At 32.4% G+C, this 26,345-nt stretch overlaps 1 protein-coding gene, 1 long non-coding RNA gene and 1 other non-coding gene across 3 annotated transcripts; all 3 read right to left on the bottom strand.

Annotated features, from left to right (window-relative positions):
* Nucleotides 1–658: 658 nt before the first annotated feature.
* LOC110647115 (uncharacterized) lies at nt 659–3,026 on the bottom strand. Its single transcript, XR_002493297.2, has 2 exons — nt 1,476–3,026; nt 659–1,211 (listed from the first exon to the last, which is right to left on the bottom strand). It is a non-coding gene; the product is annotated as an uncharacterized LOC110647115 (long non-coding RNA).
* Nucleotides 3,027–3,116: 90 nt separating this feature from the next.
* Nucleotides 3,117–3,188, bottom strand: TRNAQ-CUG (transfer RNA glutamine (anticodon CUG)). Its single transcript has one exon. It is a non-coding gene; the product is annotated as a tRNA-Gln (tRNA).
* A 4,553-nt stretch (nt 3,189–7,741) lies between these two features.
* On the bottom strand, nt 7,742–20,305 carry LOC110651150 (synaptotagmin-1). Its single transcript, XM_021806389.2, has 12 exons — nt 19,926–20,305; nt 19,241–19,339; nt 19,083–19,133; nt 18,854–18,977; nt 11,964–12,082; nt 11,764–11,865; nt 10,742–10,816; nt 9,932–10,008; nt 9,562–9,808; nt 9,100–9,450; nt 8,604–8,735; nt 7,742–8,051 (listed from the first exon to the last, which is right to left on the bottom strand). Exons 1-12 carry the CDS (start codon nt 20,034–20,036, stop codon nt 7,920–7,922), a joined length of 1,620 nt encoding a protein of 539 aa, XP_021662081.2. The 5' UTR covers nt 20,037–20,305; the 3' UTR covers nt 7,742–7,919.
* Nucleotides 20,306–26,345: the final 6,040 nt, after the last annotated feature.

Genomic DNA, 26,345 nt, shown 5'->3' with positions numbered 1-26,345 from the left:
TGGAAAATCTGCGTTAGGACAAGATAATAGGAGTAATTAACATGAAATCTATGAAGACCATATACTATAGTGGCTTACTAAATCCCCTAGTCAAAAAACTATCATCATGGTTAAGATTCTTAACATAATTACTCAATGCTTGATTCACTTCTATAAATGAGCATGCATCAAGACTTGGACATACACCTGACCTTATGCACAAATCTTTAATAATAACAAGACAACATTGCAATTTTTATCCTTTTTTTTTCCTAGGAAGTTAGACAGTGATCAAGTCCAGAGATATTCACAAGAACTCATTTGTCATCTATACGCCTAAAGACTTCATTTAGAATGGAAGATGAACAGTTTGAATTCAGTAAGTGATGTATTATTTTTTTTGTCAGATACAACCATTCACTAATCAGCTACCAGGCTGTGAAAATGATCTAAACTTCACTGATTGAATTTAGGAACAATAAATGAGAATAAAGATTAACACTCTCCAATTCATTATTTTGCAAACTTCGCTGAAATAGGTAAAGACCACAACACCAGCAGCAACTACAACTCCAGCTGCACTTTGTGCCAATATGTTGTCCTGTGCTATTACCTTGGATCAAGAAGAACATGAAGCAAATCAATGTTCTGAAATTTTCTCATGTGACACTGCAGAGTCTCCAAAGAATGCCTCCTTATCCTGCCTCCCATTAAATTTTGCATTAAGAAAAACAACATGACATATTACAAATGATTTTAATTCAAGAAGTAGGGCAAGAAACAAGCTTTCCCTAGCACAGAACAGTTTTTAAATGGCTACAAGAAGAGGTAGTAATTATTGTAAACTACCTTTGAAGAGCCAAGATTTAAATAACTAACATTTAAACAGTCAATTTTCTGAGAAAAAATCATTATAAAATTACACTGAAATGATAAGGCAGAGCTTCAATTTCACCAAATCAGTAGTTCTATACCACACCAACTTGCATGAGAAGACACCAATCAGGTTGGAAGGGGATTAAAAATAACTCAACGCTATATTGAGGCTATGAGACATCAGCTGCCTTAACAGGTTCTGCTGGCTCTAGAATGGCATCACCAGGCTCCATAGGCTCAACTTGAGGTTATTGTCGATCTGTTCCAGTTGGCCATGGCTCGGATTCTCTCCACCTCAACCATTTCTTGCTCTCCTCCATCAAGACTGATTGGCTCAGGAGACCCTTCCAATCACTCTGCAACCAATATGTTCAACATATTAAAAGACATCTATGCATCATACAAGAAACAGCACAAATGAATATCAAGACTCAAATACACAGTGACATAGATAAAAATATCAATAGAGCTCGAAATGTTAAAGTTTGATGATGACTCTTGCTCAGATTCGGGCTCTCCACCTGAGCTAAAAAAATCAAGTACTCTCAGTAATTAAACTCATGAAGACAAAATCGCCAGGACCAAAATTCTTGAACTGCATTAAAGATAGTTTTTCTTACTTGCTCAGCTCCCTCTCTTTCAAAATATCTTTGGTTGATATCACCCACCTCGATTGGGCAAACCAAGCCCTTCAGGCCTTGTCACAATAAAGAATTTATCTTGCCAATTCTTTATTAATTGCGGAGTATACTCCAGAAAATATATCGCAACCCAGCCAAGCAGGTAAGTGTCAATAATCTCCATCGGCTCTCTTTCCATGGTAGAACATCTTACTAATTATAATTCTCTGATTTAGGGGAATTTCGTGCAAAATGGAAAGAACGGCCAAACCGGTAATACTCCTCCTGGCATTTGGTCCCCACTAGCTGGGTGATGAGTCTGTATCCTTTAAAATTTTGATCATGAAGCTCTTGTAAGGGAAAACAGAGTCCTACATCAGATCTTGTTCGTAAATAACGATGCCATCTTTTTCTAGTATCACCATTAGCTCTAAAGGAATGAGGCAACAATCTTATTTGATGATCCACCGGAATGCAATATTTCGCGCAATAGTTGAAGATCCATCTCTGTTAGCACCAATGCAATTTCACTAGCTCTTAAGGAAATTACAATTATAAATTGAAGACATTTGATAAGTATAATGAGCGTTTGGTATGCAGATCATATGGCTCAGATGTCAAGTCTTGATTTCTTAGGGCTGTCATGTCAGAGTCCGGCATGAGGAAAACAGTCTTCTAAAAAGATCAAGTTGCTCGTATATGACAGGATTATATTTAATAGATCATTATGAAATATATGGTTAAACAATAAGAAAAGTCTAATACAATTCATGACTCATCAGATATAAATAGGCGTCAACCAGATATGCAATCAAGCATATTACGGTGATTTGCTGTGTCATGCTCAGATACGTACTTCTAACTTAGCTATCAGAGTGGAACACTTGTTAGAGCTAAGGATCCCCTCTGATATTTCCTTCCATTTGGTTGCTACTCCTTCCCTTTGGTTGCAAATAGCGGAAGCTTACATCTTGGAAGCCCTTTGTCATCATTTCCCAAATCTATACACTTTTAAACTTTTTATTTTAATGTTCATAGCCCACAAATCTTTTCTTCTTATTCAATTTCCCTTCTCAGTTTCGTCCTTTCACAAACCCTAAATTCTCAATCTAAACTCTTGCCCATTTCAGCTTTCACAAACTCTCAAAATTCAACATTAATTCTAAAACATGCAATATTTAAACTAAAAAGAGAGAGAGGAAGAGAGAAACAAATAACTTGAATCATGTGTTAATAGCATTAGCACTAACAGTCACCAATTTATAAACACCATAAATAATCACCCAGTATAGGTCTGCATAAGTATAATCTTGGGATGTTTAGCCTTCACTTCTTCTGAAAATGAATACAACTGATGAAGAACTTCCTTACAAAAATTAGGGGAGAAAAAGGGAAATAAGATGATGAAGAAGCTTAACACAAAAATCAGGAGCAATGTTTAAGCCATTATTGGAGCCAATCCATGACCCCATGAGGGTATTCCTCTCCATTCCCCTAACTAAAGCAAGCAATGTTTAATCCAATTACCAAGTGATTCATTTCAAGCTTCTTTTGCCTATTTTAAAAATTTCAATCTTCTGTTCGTTACCCAGAAATCACGCAGTAAATATTTGGAAAAAAGAGAATAAAAATATTGGAATAAGGTTCCACCGAGATTTGAACTCGGGTTACTGGATTCAGAGTCCAATGTCCTGACCACTAGACCATGGAACCGTTGCTTCAAATTTTCCTATAAAAATTAATATCAAAAGATAAAAGAGCCATGGAACCTCAATAATTTGCAAAACTAAAGGATAGAATCTTAAATTACTATAAACACCATGATTTGTTTATTTATAAGTTTTCATAACCTCCATGTTTTTTCCATTGAATATTAAATACACAATATCGTTCTTCTTATATATATATATATATATATATATATATATATATATATATAATGATAAAATTGTTATTAATTTAGAATGTCTATCATCCCTCTTAATTTTTTTTTGGACTTTATTACCTGAAAATAAAAAATAAATAGATATTTAATTAAATTGGATGAGAAGGAACATGAAATTTCGACTCAAAACGGGTAAGAAGGCAAGTCACTAAAAACATATATATTTAATGTACATTTTACTAAAATTTAACAAAAAACTGAAATTAAAGTAAAATACAATATGGTGTATAATTTTCAAATTTAAGAAAAGGGGCAACTATAGGCAGCAGTTTTGAAATAACTATCTGGCCAAAGAGAAGTTCTTATGTAGGCAATGTCCATAAATTATTTTAGTGCAATCAAATGATAATTATATAATGTAATTAATTATATTTATTAACATAATAATTATTATTATATATAAAGGTGAATATAATTATGATTATTTATTTTATTTATTATCAATATTATCACTAACACTATATATATTACCACCATTATTTTACCTCATCACCACTACATTTACCTTTATTACTATTATCATCACTCTGTTATCATTATTGCTATCACTATCATTACTACTTGATCACCTTTATTACTATTTAGTCACTGTCACTTCTACCACCACCACTACTACCTCATCTTGCTACCGTCATTATCTAACCATCGCTGTCATCACCGCAATTATCACTTGATAATCAATCACTACAAATATTATCATTTATTATTATCACTATAAATAAATTAAATTTTTAAATTAAAATTATTATTACATTATCCTACTTGTATTTTTTATTTAACAATCAAACATAATAATGTAATAATAATTATATTATGTTATATTATAATTATATTATATTATATTATAATTTTAATTGTATTACATTACACTCTACCAAACATAACCTTACAACCTTAAATCATTGGATGAGTTTATTGCCCAAGTGGCAGGCACTGCTACCTAAGGATTTCTCTTGACAAAGGCAAAGATTTACCTCAAACAAAAGCATATTAGCCAATTTAAGTCTTCACAACCTCTTAAGGCTTCAAATATTCAAATTTTGAATTAAATTTTGAAAGGACTTGAAAATTAGTGTGAAATTAAACATTTACCTGTCTTCTTTTTGGAGAAAATTGTAATTTCAAACTTTTTGACAAAATTTTGTAAACCCTAAAGTTAAATTGGTTCCTACAAATACCCTCAACAATTTATTTTTTATATGATAAAAAATATTTTTGAAATTTATTTAACAAGTTGGACATCATTTTTTTATTATTTTTTTAAATATTTAGAATAACAATTGATAAGTTAATTTATGAATTTCTACACAAGAGTAAGACTCTATTTAATTTAATTCTACGATAAGATTCATTTTGTTTATAAATAAATTCTATGATAAAATTCATTTACAAATAAATTTTCTTGTTTGGTATATTTTATATTAAATATGAAATTCATTTTAAATGAAATAGATTTGTATTTGGAATAAAAAAATAAAATAAAATGATATAAAATAAGAGGATAATTTTATCATTTGAAATATATATAATTTTAAGTTTGGAATTCATCTGTAAATTTTATTAATTTTGATGGAATTTAGTTTAGTTATAATAAATTTCATAGAATTAATTATTAAGAATTTTAAATAAATTTTCATTTAAATAAAACATTAAAATTTTAGATTTGTAAATAAATTTCATAAAATTTTGTGAAATTTATTTATACAAAACACTACTTAATATATTATTAAATTGATAATGATTTTGTTGTTCAAAAATGACTTTTGGCATAGAGATTTTAATGAAAAGCATAATATATAAAATATTTTAAGATTGATACAAAAAAATATTTTAGATAGATATTTGAACACTTTAAATTTTGCTATTAGTTTTGATAATACCAAATTTATTATTGGTTTAAAAAAAGTGTGTCAACCAATATTAAGTGGTCAATTTTTGTTCAATATGATATTATAGATGTTTAACTTTTTTTTTTTTATTTAACCAATTAAAATGTATTTAATATTTTGTTGATGTATAGTAGCATATGGAAAGATTGGGAATGTAATGTTTTGGAACTCTTATTTTTATATAATTTATTTTTTTAAAGAATTTATTTAATTTTCAAAATTTTATTTGCATTATTTGAATTTTTAAATCTATGATTGCATTTTTAAATATTTAAAAATTACATTTTAGACTTTTTTTGCATTTTGAAATTTTAAATTAGATTTAAGACTTATCAACACATTTTACAAAGTTTTCATATTTTTAAAATTTTATTGAGTTTTCATAATGCTTATTATCTTCGAATTTTCAAAATTTTGGAAGCTTGCATGATTTGTGAATTGAAGGAAAGATAAATAAGTTTATGTACTTTTAATAAAAGTCAAATAAATAACTTAAAAAATTAAATTTTGAGTTAAATAAGGATTTTTTTTAATTAAGTCTAAATGGAGCCAATTTTTTTAAAAAAAATTAAAATATTATTTTTTTTAATTTTCTAATAAAATATTAAAATAATAATTTATTATTAAATGATTTTTGTTCAATATGTTTTTTAATTTTATTAATTTTATTTTAATTTCTTTTAATATTAAAATAATAGTTTTACTTTTAGTCAAAATTAAATAAAAAATCAAATTTTGAATTAAATAACAGAATTTTCTAACTACGGATAAATAGATCTAATTTTTTATTAAAAAAAATTAAAATATCATTTTCTCTATTTTTAAAATAATAATTTTGATATTAAATAATTTTAATATTAAATAATTTTTATTCATCATATTCTTTAATTTCTTCAATTTTATTTTAATTAAAATAATTATATTTAAAAATTAAAAAATAATATTTTATTAAGTAATGACTGATTTGATTTTAATTATAAAGTTCAATTCTTATTTAATCTAAAACTTAATTTTATACTTATTTAGCTCTTAATTGAAAATATAGTTACTTATTTGATATATATATATATATATATATATCTGTGAATTCAGCCAACTGCTTTTGCTACCTAATGTTGCTTTTATTTTAAAGTGGGATAATAGCAGTTAGCTAGATTTGAAACTTGTATGCCTAATTTTGTCACTCTCTGATGCTTGGATAAAATTAGTTACCTAATTTAAAACAAGCTATCTAATTTAGCTATTGCCTCCAAAACTTTGATTTTCAAATGCAGTTCAGAAAAATTGTTTCGACCTATTAAGATCCTTATGGATATCGTACTTCTTAGAGCTTGACCAAACTTTCGGATTGGAGAAAATGGAATTTGGTAGTTCAATTTTGACAAATTTTTTTCTCACCTTTTACACATGTCCTATCAGTATAAAATCTAAAGATCCACTTTTGTGTCCTATTTGACTTCCATCTTGAGAAGTTGATCTTCTTTTTAGGCTCTATATGTCTCTTGAAGATATTATTCAATTGATTTTGTAGGCTTAAATGGCATTGTCTTCTGTGTGGTGTTGGCCTGAGGCGTTGCATATTGTATATTGTCTATTATATACTTTGCAGGAGAAAATGTTAGAACTTTAGGTAGTCTCTCTTAAATCAAGTTATACCTTACAACTTCCTTCGAATCTAGTGACAAACTTCCTTTGAGTTTAGCAACAAACTTTGATTTTGTTTTTGTCATCCTTCGAAAGTGAAAAATGCACGTTCAACAGTCATAGTGTGGAATAAACTTTTAATGCAAGCAGGAAAATATTAGATAATAAGCAATCTAGTTTAGACCTGGAGTTATTAGAAGCATATGCATACGTTGACAATTTAACACCACCCATCCCCCACTGTCAAAAGACAATCTGAGGCGAGAACAAATGAAATTAAAATATATGAGAATTTTGTTGAAAGTAATAAAATTATGGGAGCTTTGATTTCTCTACTAACATGTATGTGCCTTAATTGTCCAATAATTAAATTCAAGTGCACTTCTTTTTTCTTTCATCTAAAAAATTAAATTGTATTTTATAGATATATTTATAATTAGAACAAATGTGCAATAAGGTAACTGGATCCTATCTAGCGGTGATTTTAGTATGAAGGAACAGACAGGCTGAAGCAACAACAGTACCACATATATATGAATGCTTTGGCAGGTGCGCAGCTTTAAGACTGCCAGGAATAGCAGTATCTCAGAACAGCAGGAGAAGCTTGAAACTGATGATGCATCTATAGTTTTTCCAGTAGTACAAGCGAACACCAGCAATATTGGCTCCACAATCACAGAGATGAACATTATACTGCCTTGTCTTGTAAAGTAATATTATAATATGCATTTAAATCAGTTAATAGCGCATTAGAGTTTTGTAAACAAAATGACCAAAAAGATGGCAAATTTGAAAAACTATGCAGTGGTTTTTTTTCCCCATTATTTGTTGCAATCATCTACAGAAGCAACGAAAAGAATTGGATTGTTAGAGCAAAAACAACAGACGAGTATTCCTATAACGTGCTGCCTAAAATCACAATCCAAATGAAAGAAAAGATTCATGAAAAAAAAAAACTCGATAAGCTCATGACGCTGTTCTCCACTGCATCTCAATTTGAATCCGGCCATTCTTGGAGTCTATAAGATGGTACTTCTCATTGATTCTTTTATTGCTAACAACATCCGCAAGACTGATGTCCACATAACCCAGAGACTCCTGATAAAAGAACAGGGAACATGAAACATGAAACATTTTGTTTGTGTAAAGCTACCATAAACATTAAAATTCATCTAAAAAGCTGTAGATAATTAACCATAACAACTACAACACATCCAAGAAGTAGAGCATCTGCTTATTAACGACCTATAGTTTTCATTCAACCATATGTCATAACAAGGATAGCAGCTCCAGGGAAAAACTTCCAAACAAAACAACTGCCCATAAAACCAACATTCTTTGCTTTCACTCTAAAAAAGTGAAAAGTTCCATCATCTTCTAAGGCACAAAGAATTACAGTTTTAATCAAGCCATAGCTAAGTTCAAAAGAATCTGCTAGATTTATGTTCACTAAGTAAATAGAGCCTGAATAGAAAAATTCAATTCCATATAAGTTACATGAATTCTAATTTTATTTAGGTTTAACGCATACAATAGAAAAGGTGCTGCGGTAGTATATTAGAATCACAACTGAAGTTAAAATAATTACTTCCAGTTGCATTCTCTCCCAATACTTTGAACAAATATAAAAGTAAATTATGCAACCCATACCTTAGGATGCAACAAGCCCATTCTTGATGAAGTGCTGACAACTTCCACATGTAGCTTATCATTAGTGGGAGGCTCATCCAACATAAACTGGAACTCCTCCTCCCATCTCGGGTCTCGATTCTTCTTCAAATGCTGTACCAAAGGAAGACATAATTATTAGCCATAGAGAATTAGAGATCCTATCGCATTGCAATGCACAGACAAGTTTCACATTTTCCTTAAATCCTTCCACTTCAACAGCAGACATAATCAACAATACAGAAGTAAATAAATAAAATGAAATGAACTTGAATGAATCTATTTAATGCTATTGAAAAATATTACTTTAGAAAGCAACAACCACCATTTATTTTACAGTATGTACCATGTCAATTGCTAACTTGAGGTAACAACCAAAAAGCATACAGCTTGGCAAACTAAAAGCAAATCCCTACAAATACACACTTAAAATGCAATTAAAAAGCTAATGCCAATACAGTATTCACAAATTCTATACCTTAGTTTTCCTCTCCTCCCCTCTAAAAAGAAGCCGTACATGTGGATTAGTATGATGCTTTCCTTCAACATCCTGAGCCTCATGAACAATCACTACAAGCAGACCTCCACCAGCAGGGGTTCCATCAGGAGCCTTCTGCACTGTATTCGACTCTTCAAAACCACTGGGCAAATCCTCCTCCTTGAATGGTTTATATGTTAGTTCCACCTCTAGCTGCCCACGAGACTTTTCATTTTGAGGATCATTCAAGTCCATATTTTTAAGGAGATCAAGAGTCATAATTTTTGACTCCTCTGGTGGAAGTTCTTTCAGAGGAACTACATTCATACCCATCTTATCATGTTTGCCAACCTAAGAAAAGGGAATAAAGAATTGGTGGTGAACATGGAACTCTACATGCTCCCAATCATAAACATGTAGCAGAAGATGATGAATTCCAAAAATTGTGTAGAAATCCTATACCTGCTCCCAATCATAAACATGAAACTCTACAGCCTGAGTCTCTGGATCTTTAACAACCAAATTGAATTCCTCATTCCATTCAGGGTTCAAGTTCTTGTGTTTTACAGTTGTCTTCTTTGATGGAAGCTTATCCTCAGTCAACTTTATTTTGACATAAGGATCTGATGCACCCAGCAGATCTTTTTTCTTCAGCTTCACTGCCCTCAGAACTTTCACACTAAGAATTCCCACAGGCTTCTTCAAGGCTCTGCATTTTCCAATTAATTTAGAAGAAAAAAAAAATCAAATGTCAGAGGAAAATTGTCATAATGTAGAATTAGTTTTAAATTGTCACAGCTCACATAAATTTTGTAACAACTAAGAAAAATACTTTGCAGGATCCATGATTGGTACTTCTAGGGTTTTAGGCCATAGATACATGTTGGCAACCTGATCTTTAATAATCTCCTGCAAGGAAATAAAATATTTATCATTACTAAAATCACAAACCTCACAAACAAATATTTGTATCTATCAGATCTGTCAAATTCTAAAATGCCTTGACAGCTTCAAACCAAGTTTATTATTTTAGCAACTAAATCTATTATAGGGAGACGTGCATAGTATCTGCCAGAGTGATGTAAATCAGCACTTCTTTAAGCTAAATTTCTTTTGTCCCTCATTGGATAACTACAAAATTTATGAACTTATCTCACAACATATAGCATCTACCATCTAACCTGAAAATCACTTGCAATTATGAAAATGGTAATGGGATCACACAATAGATGTTTTAACATGCATATTTACTATCAGCCGAGAATCATCGAACAAAAAATGCTTTTACATCCACATTTTCTCCATGCCACTGTATTGACAACAACCTGTGAAGAACGTTTACTACTTTCACTCTGATAAGCTGACAAAGTTAAAGCAATCAATAAAAAGCAAAATTTAAAAAAAGTTGCATCCATAAAGCTTTGAAAACTTTTAATTTGAAAATTATTAGTATCAGATGCTAAGATGAGGTGTCAAATGTCAATAATCTGTACATTTGTCTACAATGTTACCAGGTACACATCATATCCAAATGATCAGCAGCCAACTCTGGCCTTAACAATACTTGATCATCCAACTAGCTGAATAGCGAAAAGCAATAAAAAGGATACATAACATGACAGATATGTCAAAGATACCATACCTGGACGACCCTGTAGAGGCCAGGTATTGACATGAGATCAGCTCCCACAAGCTTTAGTCCAAAGTCAACATGTGGCTGCAAAACCAAAGACAAATAAATCAAATGAAAAAGGATACACTAAGATGCTAAATAAAGTACATTTAGAAGCAACAGGGCCCAAGTTCAAGTAACTTGGCATAAACCAGCTTTTGTAAATGAAATCATCACCCCTAGTCTATCATAAATATTAAAGCATACTAGGGTTCTAGAAATGGCTTAGCAAAAGTATAGAGGTTGCATGAGCAAGTGCCAAAGCATAGTTCCAAATGTTTTAAAGAGTATGGTAAGCGTCTATGGATATCACTGACGCAAAGTATATCAGGACTTCAAATGGGAATTGGTTTAATTAGTTTCTGCAGGATTCAGCAATCCAGAATCAACAGATGTAATTCTGTCAGTTCTAAGTGCTAGTACCATGTGTCTTAAGAGTTATTTTTTGTTTTTAGTAATATTAATAATCGTAGTCTACGTAGAAGTCCAGTAAAGGAGTCATCTTTGCTTAGAATGTCCAAATGGAACAGGAGTCCAACAAAAGGTTTAGGATTACTTTTGGTCTACAAACACCCATGCTTGTAAACCATTACCATTCAATTTTCAGTCCACAAAATTCCTGCAACTTATGCTTTTGTTTCTAAGTTGTACGATACAATTCATGAGCCTAGAGAGTAACACTTTCTTGATAGGTGTGAGCCCTAGAACCTAATAGTGTTAGGCTAGTAGTTCTGGGTGTTTAATAGCTGATCTTGGAATATTCATGTGATCACAAAGGAAAATATTAATGTTGCAACAGGTAACAAAGCAAACCTTTAGAGGTCACTTTCTTTCAAAAATGCCAGTCCCATCAAAAGAATTTTTGGCAGACATGTGGCACATGTTGTGCCTGATAAGGACAAGTCCAAGTATCTATGTTGCAGAAGTTCTAGTAAATAATTTTTATTTTGCTAAACTATCAGGGTAAAAAAGGGACAAATATAATCACCAACCTTCTCCATGAGAGACACATAGATTTTGGCAAAACAAGGAAAACTAGGAACCAAAGGCTTCAGAGTTATACGTGGTAAAGCAAAAACTTGCAAATCCACCACCTGAAATTATTAACAGAACATAATAAGAAAACCAAATTTCCAAAAATAAGTTAACAGAATTGTAATTTCCTTCTAGAGTGAGAGAATAATTGAATAACCTGAGCAGTTGCTTTCAACCCAAATGCTTTCACAGCAACAGTAACATTAGGGTTTCCAGCCCATTTTAAGCATGGTTCCATGATCAGCTCCTTCTCATCAGTGACATAAACTTTCATTCCTGACAAAAACAAATTGTGGAAAAAGAAGAAATAGAACATTGAAATGAAAACATGAAATATACGTGATAAATTACAAAATGTATCCACTATCCATGGATAATATGCTGGTAAGTGAATTCTTTTGGATAATCACTGCATCATCCCCAAGGCTTAGTGTGAAATAACATGTTACTTAAAAGAGGACTTAGCTCTTAGCAAACATTCTGGACTCATTTTGGAGTGAAGTTTATATTCTTTCTTCTTAAACCTGTACATTATGCATGGTGATAAGGGGGGAAGGGAGGGGGAGGGATTTGGATAATTAAAAAATTAGATAGAAGGGGGAAGAAAAGTGAAAATGCATATATTTTGTTAGATAGGAGAAGATAATTGCACAAGACAAAATAAACCCTTATCATTTAACTTAATTTCTAATTGACTCTGAAAAAGTAAGCGTAAAATGGACAAAGCAAATAAAAGTTGTTCTCCTCTCCAAAAGGTGAAATTGTTTATACTGAGGTAAAATGAAATGAATTTCACCTTGTGGAACGGAAATGAAGGGGAATGGTAACTCATCCTTCCCATCTCCCCCCTCCCCCAACCCCAACCCCAAAGAAAAATTTGAAAGCCAAACCAGATGATAAGGGGAATTCCCCTCCATTCTTCTCCCTCTCCTACCGTTAAACTTCTAGCCATGCACAGCATTAAGCTATAAATGATCAAAACACAATGCCATTATGTAACTTCTGAAGCAAAATGTGAAAGGCACATTAACGTGCAACAAAGTTCTGTTAGGTAGTAGCCCTAACTGATGCGGGACATTTTTTAGTGAAGAAGTCAAGCAACAATGAAAGCATGCTGGTGTGAAAAGGGTAAAAAATAGCAATTTTTATCAAGTTTGGGCAAAGTTGATTTTTGGGACAGCAAATCCCACACCCAAGTGTGAGATTTGCCACACCCTATGAGATTCTCTGGACAAAATGCAGCAATGTTTTTTTAAGTTAATTTTCATCTCCAACAGTCCTAATTCACCTATGACATCTTATGAAAACTTTCAGCAGCTGTAGAGATCAGATGAAAATTAATTAGGAAGTCTCCTTAATGCAGTATGGGAAGATAGAATTTAAGAATTATTCTCATTGTAAAATTAGGAAACTTAATAGTTCTATTATTTAGGAATTTTATTATTTCTTAGTTTATTTTGGTTTAATTTATTATTCCTAATTAGGATTGAAATAGAGTTCTAAATCTTAATGTGATTGAGATTCCTAATTCAAGTAAGGTATGTTTTCTTACTTCAAATGCTATGGAAACTTATATTAAAAGAGCTTGAAGAATGCAAGAATGAATACTATGTTCAAAAAAACTCATCAACAAGTTAAAGATAAACAACTTAAAAAGTTTGAAGCATGGAAAGAAGCGCATATGTTTTAATTGAGAAAGCAATTGGATACAAGAAAAAGTATTAAAAATGTAAAAGCACGAAGTCTTAAAAATACAAGAAGATCAAGACAAGCAAGTTGAAGATGAAATTAAAGAAGAACAACTTGAAATTGAAGACAATCAAGCTACAAAGCAAATAATGAAAATTGAAGAATCCAAAGTTGTGGTTGTTCAGCCTTCACCTGTTGAAGAGTCTATTTTAGAGCAAAAAGTTAATCAAGTCTTAATTGTTGTTTTAATTGATTTTATTTGCTTAGATGTTTCCAGGAACACAAAAGAGAGCGCAAACTTCTTCATTCTTGTTGCCACCATTAACGAAGATCGTACTGCGTATTCTCCTTACTTGGTTCTTGATCCTTCAACACTTCGGAACTCAAGGATGAGTTTTTTATAACCAAGGGAGAATAATACAGTATGGAAAGATAGAATTTAGGAATTATTCTCATTGTAAAATTAGGAAATTTAAGAGATCTATTATTTAGGAATTTTATTATTTTCTAATTTATTTTAGTTTAATTTAGTATTCCTAATTATAATTAAATTACCGTTCTAAAATCTTAATGTGATTGGGATTCCTAATTCTATAAATTAGACATAGGATTTATATTATTATTGGACACGTTTTGTTATGACAATTTTATGAGATCAATAAAATTTTGAAAATTAGTTCTCTTTCCAATGATTGGTCCTTATTTTATTCTTTATTCTTGTTTGCTCTACATCACTCCTACTCTATTTAAGACTTATTAATGTTTTCCTACCTTGTCTAGGATTCAGATTTCTTTCAATTTTATTTAGGATTTCCTATTATATTTTAGTGTATTTAAAGTTCCTACTTAGTAGTTTCATATTCCTATTAAGTATAGGAGATTAATATCTATAAATACCTAATATTTTATGTATTTGAAGAATAGATTGTGATCAATAAAAATCCAACAAAGGTTTCTCTCCTTATTTTCACTCTTGTACATAGAGTGCGTTTCTATTTGAGTTTCACGCTGTGTCAAGTGGCATCAGAGTGGGAAAATCATCTCAATCGATATGGCTTACCTTGATGGAGGTGGCAATTATAGTGGTGATCGGGGAACTAGAGCCCTTCACCATAGGGATGAATTGTTGCAACGATGGGAGCGACGTTCGGAGCAATAGATGGATCTCAGATTCGAGCGTGTCAAGAGATGCCTCGAAGCAATTGTAGGTCGTTTGGGTGCTTTGTGAACTAAAACAAACAAGAATTGTGTTGACAAAAGAAGGCCAGGAAATGGTGTAGCTAGTGGTGACCCTATTTATCAATCAATTTCTGTAAATAGGCAAAATGTCTACTATAATGATTCAGAGGAGGAATCAATCAAGTTCAATAGGCATCAATGGTATGATTGTGATAAGAGAAGCGCGGATTATCTTGATATTCCTAATTTCTATAGGGATCTCAATATAGAGAAATTTTTAGATTGGATCACGAAGGTGAATAGATTCTTCGACCATATGGATATAGCACCTGAAAAATGAGTCCAATTGATGGCTTATTGGTTGAAAGGTGGTGCTTCTGCTTGGTGGGAATGGCTACAATCTAAAAGGAAGCGAGAAAGGAAAGGGCCAGTCCGTATATGGTTTATAATGAAGTATTTGTTGAAACAATAATTTTTTTCTTTAAATTATGAGCAGATTTTATTCCAACAAAAGCTTTGCAAAGAGAAGGTCCAACCAAAGCCTTTCTTGATTGTGAAACAAGAAAGTGAAGAACAAAAGGAGTTTGAAGATCAACAATTCAACTTGAAGTAGATGAGCCTAAATTTAAAGAATTGGAACCGAAAACTTTATTTAAATTTCCTTTTGCTATGGTTGAAGATGAAGACCTTGAAGAATGTGTTTTAGGGAACAACTAAGATAATGCCATGAAAATTTCAATGGTACTTGAGGAAAAACAATCCATGGATACAATAGCGAAGCTCGAAGAAACTCAAATCATGGAGTTGATAGAAGTTAAAGATTTACCTAACTCTTTAATTCAAACGGTTTTTGTTGATTCTATTTGTCCAGGTATTCTTATAGATACAAAGAAAAACATGAAGATCCTCAGTTCCACTTTGTTCATGTCAATTTATTGATTTCATCATTGAAAGTTATATAGTGCATATCTCCAATGAAGATTCTCATTCTCTTCCACTTCAAATTTCGAGAAAGTATTTATTCCAAGTGGGGGAAGAATGATGCTAGAGTTCTTTTGGCTTTATTTTTGGATCGTTGCAAGTTATTTCAACTCGAGGACGAGGTTCTTTTTCAAGTAGGGGAGTATGATGCAGGATGTTTTTAAGAGAAAAAGTAAGTCAAGCAACAATGGAAGCATGTTAGCGTAAAAAGAGTGAAAAATAACAATTTTTATCAAGTTTGAGCAAAGTTGATTTTTAGAACAACAAATCCCACACCCAAGTATAAGATTTTCCACAACCAGCTGTGAGATTCTCTGGACAAAAGGTAGCAACATTTTTTTTAAGTTAATTTTCATCTTCAACAATCCTAATTCACCTATAATGTCTTGTGAAGACTTCTAGTAACTATAGAGATTAGATTAGAGTTAATTAGGAAATCTCCTACTAGGATTTAGATTGCTTTCAATTTTATTTAGGATATTTTATTGTATTTAGTTTATCTAAAGTTCCTACTTAGTAATTTCATATTCCTATTAGGTTTAGGAGATTAATATCCATAAATACTTCATATTTATATATTTGAAGAACAGATTGTGATAATAAAAATCTAGTAGAGGTTTCTCTCCTTATTTTCACTCTTGTGTATGAAGTGTATTTCTATTTGATTTTCACATTGTGTCACTAACAGTAGATATTCCAAAGAAGAAAATAGAAAAAATAATAGAATAGAAAAGAGAGAGAGAGAGAGAGAGAGAGAGAGAGAGAGAGAATTTTAGAGAGAAGATTGAGAATATTATTGATCAGAATTCAGAATGCCCAATACATGTATTTCAACTCCCTTTTATAACAGATTTCCCTCCAATTCCCTAATAACTGCTCTTAACAACTAACAACTATCACTATTCATGGTTTCCCTCCAAAACAATTAATAAGTACTCAATAGACCGAATAAACTTTCCCCCCACAATTCTAATTTGCTCTATTAGCCCAATTACATATTGCTTTCCTTATTTCTATATTTTCTCCTCCTCTACGTAACAATACCCTCTCCATTAGAGCATTCTTGACCCCAAAAATGCTAGAAGTCAGGAAATTGAGTTTGGATAGCTAGCACTTTGAACCAAAATTTTTTCTTTCTTTTTTTTCTTCCTTTCTTTTTCTTTTTGCTCTTCTAATATGATCAGATTGGAGAATTGCAGCAGCTGTCAATTGCCCCTATTGCCAATGAATGAAATCATAGGGTGTGAGAAAATATTAGGTCTGAACTTCCATTTGAGAAAAGACATATGAAAGTATGAACTCTTAATTGACAAAGAGCTAACTTTCTTTCTTTGTTTTCTCCAAATTTCTAATTTTTGTTCCTTCAAGATCATACCACTTGATGGTCCAGCCATAAATGGAAGCCATCTCATACTTTTCCTTAACATTTTCAGCAAAAGAAAAAATGCTCTCTACAGAATTTTTTTATCAATTCTCATAATACTTTTGTGGTTTACTTTGTTATTACTGCACAAATTAATTTCCAATGCAATCATCCCTCGACAAGGAGTTTATTTTCTTCCTCTGTCTTCTCTATATCTCAAACTCATTCTCCTTGAGTATCATATGATTACATGATCTCAACTCAAATATATTACCACCAAGATTCCAATACTTCTCTTCTTCATAAACTTCCATGTCTTCTCCTTTAATCAAAACATTCTCAACAAGATGAACGACCTTTTTGTTTCCAAAAATTTTGATAAGTCTAGGGCCAAGAAGCATACCTTTTAAGACTTCAATATTCTCAGCAACAATATTGATACCCATGTCATCTTGAATACCAAATGATTCCTCTTCAAGGCACCCCATCTCTTATGGAAAATCCAGGTTAAGGGTAGAATCTTGATCATTATTACCATCTAATTAACTATTGAAATGCTTAAGAGATCCAAAAATTTTCTCTTAAATCATTTGTTCATCTTCACCTTAATCCCAAAATCAGTGTTAATTGCTTCTAGGGAAGAACTAAACACTCTAAGTGTAATGCTCTGAATACCTGATTCCATGACAGAACCAGAATTTCCCTGAAGATTCAGAGTTTCTTTTGGAATTGGTAAAGAATTCTTATCTGTCACTCCATTGGAATCAGAATTGATGATTTCTTTCCCTTTTTCCCCAAAAAACCCCCATCAACAGGGTTTCCAATCTTCCCCCCTCATTTGAACTACTGCTCTCCCCTTATTCCTTTCCACCACATGAATGATCATCATTTGTCGCAAGTCCTCTAGAATAGCATTATTTGTTAAAGAAGTCTTGTTTAATTCCTCTTTCATCTCCTTCTTGAAATCATTCAATTCCTCAACATTCCTCTAAGTTGCTTCTTGCAAATTCCTCATTTGTTCCTCCAATTCTACAATCCACACCATCTCTAGGCCTACCACAACAGATCTAGTCATAGCTGCGACCTCTAATGAAAAATAACCCACTGATTACTTGAATGCAAAGGTCTGATACCAATGTTAGGTAGTAGCCTAACAGTAGAAATTCCAGAGAAGAAAATAGAAGAAATAATAGAATAGAAGAGAGAGAGAGAGAGAGAGAGAGAGAGAGAGAGAGAGAAGAGAATTTTAAAGAGAAGATAGAGAATATTATTCATAAGAATTCCGAATGCCCAAAACAGGTATTTCAACTCCCTTTTATAACAGATTTCCCTCCAATTCCCTAATAACTGCTCTTAACAACTAACAACTATCACTACTCATAGTTTCCCTCCAAAACAATTAATAACTACTCAATAGACCTAACAAACTTTCCCTCCACAATTCTAATATGCTCTACTAGCCCAATTACATATTCCTTTTCTTATTTCTATATTTTCTCCTTCTCTACGTAACAAGATCACACTAGCAACTATGAAATGTATCCCCACAGGGCTTAAGAGTCATTTTAAACAATAATTTTCATTTATCTATACAATGATACAATAAAATAAGGATGACTCAGTGTGCAAAGCATCCCACACTTGTGGGCTTTGGGGAGGGTTTATGTATTCAACGTTACCCCCAATTTGTATAGAAGTTGTTTCAGTCGCTCGAATCCATGACCTCCAAGTCACATGTGGAGTAGCTGAGTAGCTTTACCATTACACCAAAGCCACCCTCACAATGAGACAATAAAAGGAACGAAAATTAAGAAGGACATATCAGCTCTACTGACCTGAGAAAGTTGGTGGCAGGGATCCTAGTGTAAGTGTTTCAAATTCAACTGAATCAATTTTATATTTGGGAATCTGCTCAGAAATTATGGGGGCTGCAATATTCTTTGCAGTCTTGCAAATGGCCTATGTAACAAAAAAGTAAAACTTAAAAATAGTCAACACAGACAAACGAGAAGAAGCAACAAACTACTAATAAAGAAAATTAGAATTTGAAAATAAACTTGAAACCTTGTCCAGATATGGCCACATATACTCCAGAAGCTTGTTTAGCCAGTCAATCTAAAGAAAACCAAAGGCAACATTAACAAAGTTGTCAAAATAAAATGCAACATGTAGTTCCAAAATTCCATTACATAGGAAGAAAGCTAGAGATATTAATTACTTACACGATCATAATCTGGATTTTTCACCCACAGGGGTATCTCTGGAAGCATCCTTTGCAAAGTTTCTGAGTCTTGCTCAACCATTGGACGAATCTCAGGATCCTAAACAACATATCGGGCAACCAAATAATAAGACTCTGGCTGGCTTACATCTAGATATCAAAAAATTTCAAATTCTGCTATGTAAGATTTTAAATGAAACCTAGTGTAACTGAACCACGTAATTAGCAATAATTATGCTTTTTTTTTTTTTTTTTTTTTTTTTGGGGGGGGGGGGGGGGGGTGTGGCGAGGAGGTTTGCCTTAAATGTAAATGATTAACAGAATGAGCAGCTTAACTAGATTAGGGATTTCTTTTCCAATTAACAACGCTTATGACCCAAACTAACCCTAAAACCTAAACATAAGTGAATGAGACAATGGCATAATATTCAAAAACCAACCACAATTACTGAAGAAGGATCATTCACACGCATATGCACAGTTACACTATAGTTGTATAAAGCAACTTTGAACCTAACAAGAATTCGAACAAAAATTACAATCAAGATTATTATTTTCTTCATTGCATTTCTAAGCAACCAAACAGAAAATGACAAACATCACACACAAGTAATCCATAGAAACAAATAAGAAAAATAAATATCAACAAAACTGAATGCAATAAACAGAGAGATCGAAAATTTTACCTTAACATCGCTGGGCTGGAAATAGATGAAGAGGTAATATCCGATCACAAGACCCATTGAAATCCCAACTCCAAATCCACAGAAACCGAATATCGTACTGAAAAACCCCATATTTCAAGAATTCTCACTTTTCCCCGGTGGTAACCAAACAAATCCTTGGATTTGCCAAATCAACTCTCGTCCCTCTCTCTCTCTTTGTTACTCAATAACAATAAGAACGTCGAAGAAAATTCATTTCCAAATCTCCTCGTTTTCTCAGATCACGCACTTTTTTAATGGAGAAAGAAAATGACAGATCTGTCCTTCGTCGTTGTCGTTATCACGTTACTCACAACGCAGAAGTACTAGAAAGACAAATGGACCATAAAGAAGACAAAACGCTCCTACTCTGTGCGCGCGTTTGCGTATTTAATTTTAATCCAAACACGCTATCCTTTGTTTCTCTTTTCAGGCACCTGGCAGTGGGGCCCATTGAGAGTGAGAAAAAAATATCGTATGCGGCAGGTATACGAGAAAATGCATGAGGCCCTTTTATTGATGCATGCTTAACGGATACACAACCATTTTGCGGGTCTCTGAACTTAAGAAATATTTTCAATTTCATTTCTGAATTTTAATTTATTAAAATAAAATTATTTAATATCATTTTAATTGCAATGATAGTCATTTAAACTAGAATTCGGTCTGAGTTCTGGTAACTTACTTATATGTCAATTCAAGATGTCATTTTTAAATAAAAATAAATTCACGTCACCTAAATATTCTCTCTCATTTTTCACTCCCGCATTACCTTTTCGATGAGATTGCAGTCAATCCTCGTGAATCTGCCTATCTCAATCAAACTTTCTCTTCGTCTCCTTCCTGTCATTTACCTTTCTCTGCTTTATCATGTCCTTCAACAGCATAGGCGCAAAACAAACCCTAATTTGACCAAAGTGAAAAGGTAAGTTTTATTTGAAGAAAATATTTTTCATCTCTCTTTTATCGGGTGTGAGTGTTGCTTTCTTGACTTTTTCATCTAAAGTATTATTTTGTCATATCTTTTTTAATAGACAAATATAATAAGGGTAGGACCACATTGAAAGGGACGAAGGTGCGATGGGGGACAAATAGTCGAATATTTGCAGAGGTTGGAAGCCCCACAAGAATATGGCTACCCCATCGACAAGTAAACCTATTAAATACTTCATGAGTGTAAAAGGTTGTGTTTTGGTAATAGTTAATAGTTTAGGGTTTTCTATTGATAATAGTGAAAAAAAAAATTTATATACAGTTCAAAAGTTCGGGTTTTATAATTGTGAACTATAAAAAATTTAGGGTTTTGTACTTGTGGTAGATAAGTATTAAATTTGATTTATTTATTGTGGCCAAATTATTACAAGTTGCAAGACTTGTTGGTTTTAGGTTTTTTTACTATAATGTTACATGTTAAGGGGGTTAAGGGAGAGTGGGGCTATTATGATGGAGTTACTTGGACAGTTCCTTTTTGTCAAGATGATGAAATGTCATTAGTAAGGATAGATAAATTATGTCAGGGCTTGAAGTTACATGATTTATTGAGATATTATTAGAGGCTAATTATAAGGGTGGTTTAATGACATTAAATTCTGACAGTGATATAGCAACAATGTGTGAGCATGCTATTGAACATGGTGAGGTGGATATTTATATAGAGCATTTGACAATTGAAGACTTACAAAGAAAATTTCAAATTGATGATAGTCTACCAAAACAGTCTAGTTTGGTTATTGAGGAGATTGAGGAAGAAACAGTAGCACATACCGATATCCCAATGTAGCCTTTAGCTAAAACAATTGAACTTGGAGAGTGTATTTAGACCACTAATCATGCTAATTTATTATGTGATAGGGAAGCTGAAGTTGATTCTAATATAGAGATTATAAATGATGTGCAATGTGAAGTAAGTATCAATGAAGATGGTGCAAATGAAGAGAATAGTGATGGTAGTGTAAGGACAAAAGATGTAACGCTCTCACTTTAAGTAGTCCGTATATCCTACTATTCTGATGACTAACGTCTGTTCGAACAGTTAGGATATCTGGAACTACACTTAAACTATAGTGAAGAGACATAAATTGATTGAATAAAGACCAAGTAAAATTAAGAAAAAATAAAAGAAATGAAATGCCAATAGGTTAAAGGAGACGAGGTTCCGGCGATGGGTGACCTTACTGGGAAGCAGCTGTGGGTCCAGTTGCCAACCCCAGACTCGTGGGGAACCCTGTGAGATAAATATTTGGGATTTAATTAAAGGATTTATGAGGTTTAAATGACAATAAAAATGTCAAGGAGATACAAAAAAATTTATTTCAATCGGTAAAGACAATTATAACATAAGGAGTGCAATGAAGGGCATTTTGGTCATTTCACATGAAGAGTTAATTTTTGACTAAATTTCAATTAAATTAAGTGCAAATTTATGTAGTGAAATATGTATGGAATTATGATGAAAATACAATTAAAGAAATGTAATTGAAAAAAAAAAAGAAAGAAAAGAAAATTTAAATGTATTTATGACTTAAGCATGACAAAATAATGACCTCATTAAAATTTAAACCATTAGAAATTAGGCAACTAAATATAAATAGAGACAAACTATTTAAATGAACCAAAAAGTTAATCTTCTTCTTCCTTGAACCATTTTGGCCGAACCACCATAGCTTTTCCTCCACCATTTTTTTCAAGCTTTCAAGCTTGATTTCCCTTCTATTCTCACCCTAAAACCCATACTTGTCTTCACAAAAATTTGATTCTACACCTTGGAGAAGAAGTTGGCAGCAACAAGGAGTAGAAATAGTGAAGTTTTAGCAAGTCAAAGCTTAGTCACAAGTGAGGTTAGTGCAAATTTCTAGCTTCCCTCTTCTTAAGTTCTTGAAACTAGGTTAAAGTATGTTAGAATTGATTAAAATTTGAAGGAATTGATGCACAATTGAAACCCTAAATTTCGGTCAACATCGATGGTGGGATGGATTGATGTGTTTGATGGCTTTAAGCCTGTTTATGTGTGTTGATGAATGTATACACAGGATTTGTAATAGAAGTTTGAGTGAATTGTATGGTATTGCATGAGATGTGATTTTGATAGTTAGGGTTTTGACCTAAATTTGGAGATTTTGTGTTGTGGCATGAAATTGACTTTGTTGAGGTTGATTATTGACTATTTGAAGTGTAATGAATGTGGTTTGAAGTTTGGTAGTTGGGTGGAATTAAGATTGGAAATGCTGAATTTCTTGTACAGGATTCTGGACCTTGAGTCCAATATGGTTATGTGGCCATAAGTAGAGCTACATTACTCCAATTAGTGTAAGGCTAATTGGAGATGAAACTTAGGATATAAAGAAACATTTTTCATGTAGAGACCCTGCCTAGAAACTGAACCTAACATGCCTAAAATTGGCTTGAATCTGGATAACCACATGCTGGACCTGGAAAAATAATCATATGAATAGTAAATATTCAAATGGGCATAACTCACACTAAGGAGGTCAGAATGACTTGATTCTTAAATCAATGGAAAGTTTAGACATAGGAGCGCATTTTTCATGAAGAACATAGAGCTCAATTCTGACTCTAACCCAACCAATTTGCTAGAATAATTTAGATTAACAATTCTAACCAGAACCAGAATTTGACCTGAAATTTTGGACTTTGACCTACCTGACCAGTTTTGGCAAAAATGCCATAACTCAGTCCACAAAGCTGCAAATGCAGTGATTCCAAAGCTAAAATCTCCATAAGACCTAGAACTATAATTTTGGTGTTTTGACCAAAACCCAGAACCTAATGCAACTTAGAGAATTTGCTAGAACAAATTAGTTCACCTAATTCTGAAAGTCCTGAAATTGAGCTAAATAACCACTTGACTTTAGAATAATATTTAAATCATATGTCCCATTAGGAAACTCCAATTGGGATGAGCTAAACTATTCTGAAAATCTAAGAAATAGGACTCTAACTTTGATTTAGGAACTTTCTTCAAATTTTAAGTGTAAGGACCCTAAAATGAGAATAAAAAACACTGACCTAAACCTAAAATCCTGAAGGCACAAGGTTCAGGAATCTAGGTCAGTTAATTGGCTATAACTCACCCTACATAACTTGAAACTTAGTGATTCTTAAACCTATGTGACCTTAAGACATAGGGGAACAACTCATATGAAGGACATTAGGCCTAAATATGACTGTAACATGTCCAAATGGCTGGACAAAGTTGGGATTCTAGAATCTGCCTGGTTCTCGAATAGTAAAGGGTCAATGGACCAGTCTTGGAAAATTGAATATAACTTGAGTTCTAAAACTGCAAATGACATGATTCAAAAAGAAAAACAAAGATAAGACATAGAGGAACAACTTCCATGAAGGAAGTGTGATCAAACAGACCCTACATCTTAGCCAAATTGCTAGGCAAAAATAGGGGACAGAATCTGGACCTAAAGAAAGGTTCAAGGAATTATTTGATACATGATATGTAAATTACCTAAATGGTTTGCCAAATACATAAGTTACATGAAAGTGAGATTGGAACCTATTTTTCCATTACAAATGACATGAAATTGCTATAAAGTACTAATAGTGCATAACATGAAATAATAAGTTTATAAGTACTTAATAACACTAATTTGCCCAAAGTATACCTAGACTTATGTATATAACTTGGATCAATTGGTATACCAATTAGGGACTACAAATTGTAGTACAGCCCATATAAATGATCATTGATAAACAATATCTGTCTGATACGGTTATTCCTCTAGCTTTATGCCTAAGATGATATGATCATCGGCTCTTATGCCTAATATGATTTCTGGCTTTATGCCTGCCCGTTCGCCTTGTGCCTAACATGAGAGATGTATATATGATAGACATACGGATGTCTAACTAGTATGCTCTCGTGTATCCAGTCTTTATAGTCTGTTATAGGTTACTTGGGCACTAATATGAACTTAATAAGACTGAATATGGAATAAGTGAACATAAAAGATCCTGATAAATTTATTTGCTCCCAAAGTTCAATAAACATGTAAATGACTTAAAATTCATGAAATCTGCATTTTTATGAAATTATACATAAAATAATTATTTTTAATTAGTTAGTTTATTTCTACTTTAATTTATACACCACTAGGTATTATGCTTAGCGTGTTGGTTTTTCCATCGCATAGGTACTGGAGACCAGTAGCAGCCACAGCAACAGTAATGCTCTGATAGAAAGTTTGATCAGATCTGTATTAGAGTTGGAGTCACCTAAGCTGTGCACTTGGTAGGGCCCATGGTTACATGTTTTGTACTTTTTATTCATTGTACATAAGTAAAAGATGTAATTCATTTTGGGACTGTAATATAAATTGTAAATTGTTGTATATGAATTTTATAAATGAAATGAAAGGTATTTTACATGAATGAATGGTATGACATATGATATGAGCTGATGATGAAAAGACCAGATATGATGATTTAGATATGATATTGAAATTATAGAATGAAACTGTTTTAACAGGTGAATAGTGAAACCTGCCAAACACTAATAAAACAGAGGAGACTCTGTTCGGGTCTCCATAAAAATAAAATGTAATAAAAAAAAAGATTTTTTTTTGAACACATGGGATAATATGAATAAATGGAATTTAAAATAATAATGTACACGACAAGACAAGATAGGATGCTCCGGCACCGAATATGGCACGCATTGCTCAGCTACACTATAGATCGGGTAAGGGGTGTCACAAAAGAAGTAAACGCCGATGATGGATTTAATGAGTATATTGATGCTTTAGTAGGGAGTGAGAGATTTGATGATTATATTAATCCCATTATGGAAGAAAATATGGGGAATTTTGGGAATAATAGTGAAGATGTGTCATGTGAAGAAGTAAATATTTGTCACAGTGGGAGGGATAATGCAATGAATGCAAGAGAAGGAGTGAATGTTGAAGAGGGAAATCCCAATAGGTCAGAGGTAAATGCTTAGGCAGATGATGAATTACATGATAATGAGTATGAAATGGAAGAAGGGGATGAAGATGTTTAGGATGTTCTTCATGGAATTAATGCTGAAGTTAATAGTGACAGTAATTATCAAAAGCTTAATCAGAAGGGTAGGCTTAAAGCAACTAATGAAAGAATGAGGAATAAAGGTATTGGGGCTAGTTTGAGGTTTGACGCAACTGATACTGATTTTGAATATGGTGATTTAGATGAGTTGCATTCTAACTCAGATTCTGAGGGTGATGGAGAAAAGGTTAGATTTCCACAATTTAATATGGATAGGGATATTGATGATCCTACATTCAAGGTTGGTATGGTATTCTCAACTAGAAATGAGTTTAAAGATGCATGCAGGGCTTATGGGATTAAGCATAGGTTTGAACTTTTTTTTTCTAAAAAATGACTTCTAGTTGG

Source organism: Hevea brasiliensis, chromosome 6 (assembly GCF_030052815.1).
Source record: "Hevea brasiliensis isolate MT/VB/25A 57/8 chromosome 6, ASM3005281v1, whole genome shotgun sequence".
Classification (NCBI taxonomy): domain Eukaryota; kingdom Viridiplantae; phylum Streptophyta; class Magnoliopsida; order Malpighiales; family Euphorbiaceae; genus Hevea; species Hevea brasiliensis.
This window is presented reverse-complemented; position numbering and strand designations above follow the sequence as displayed.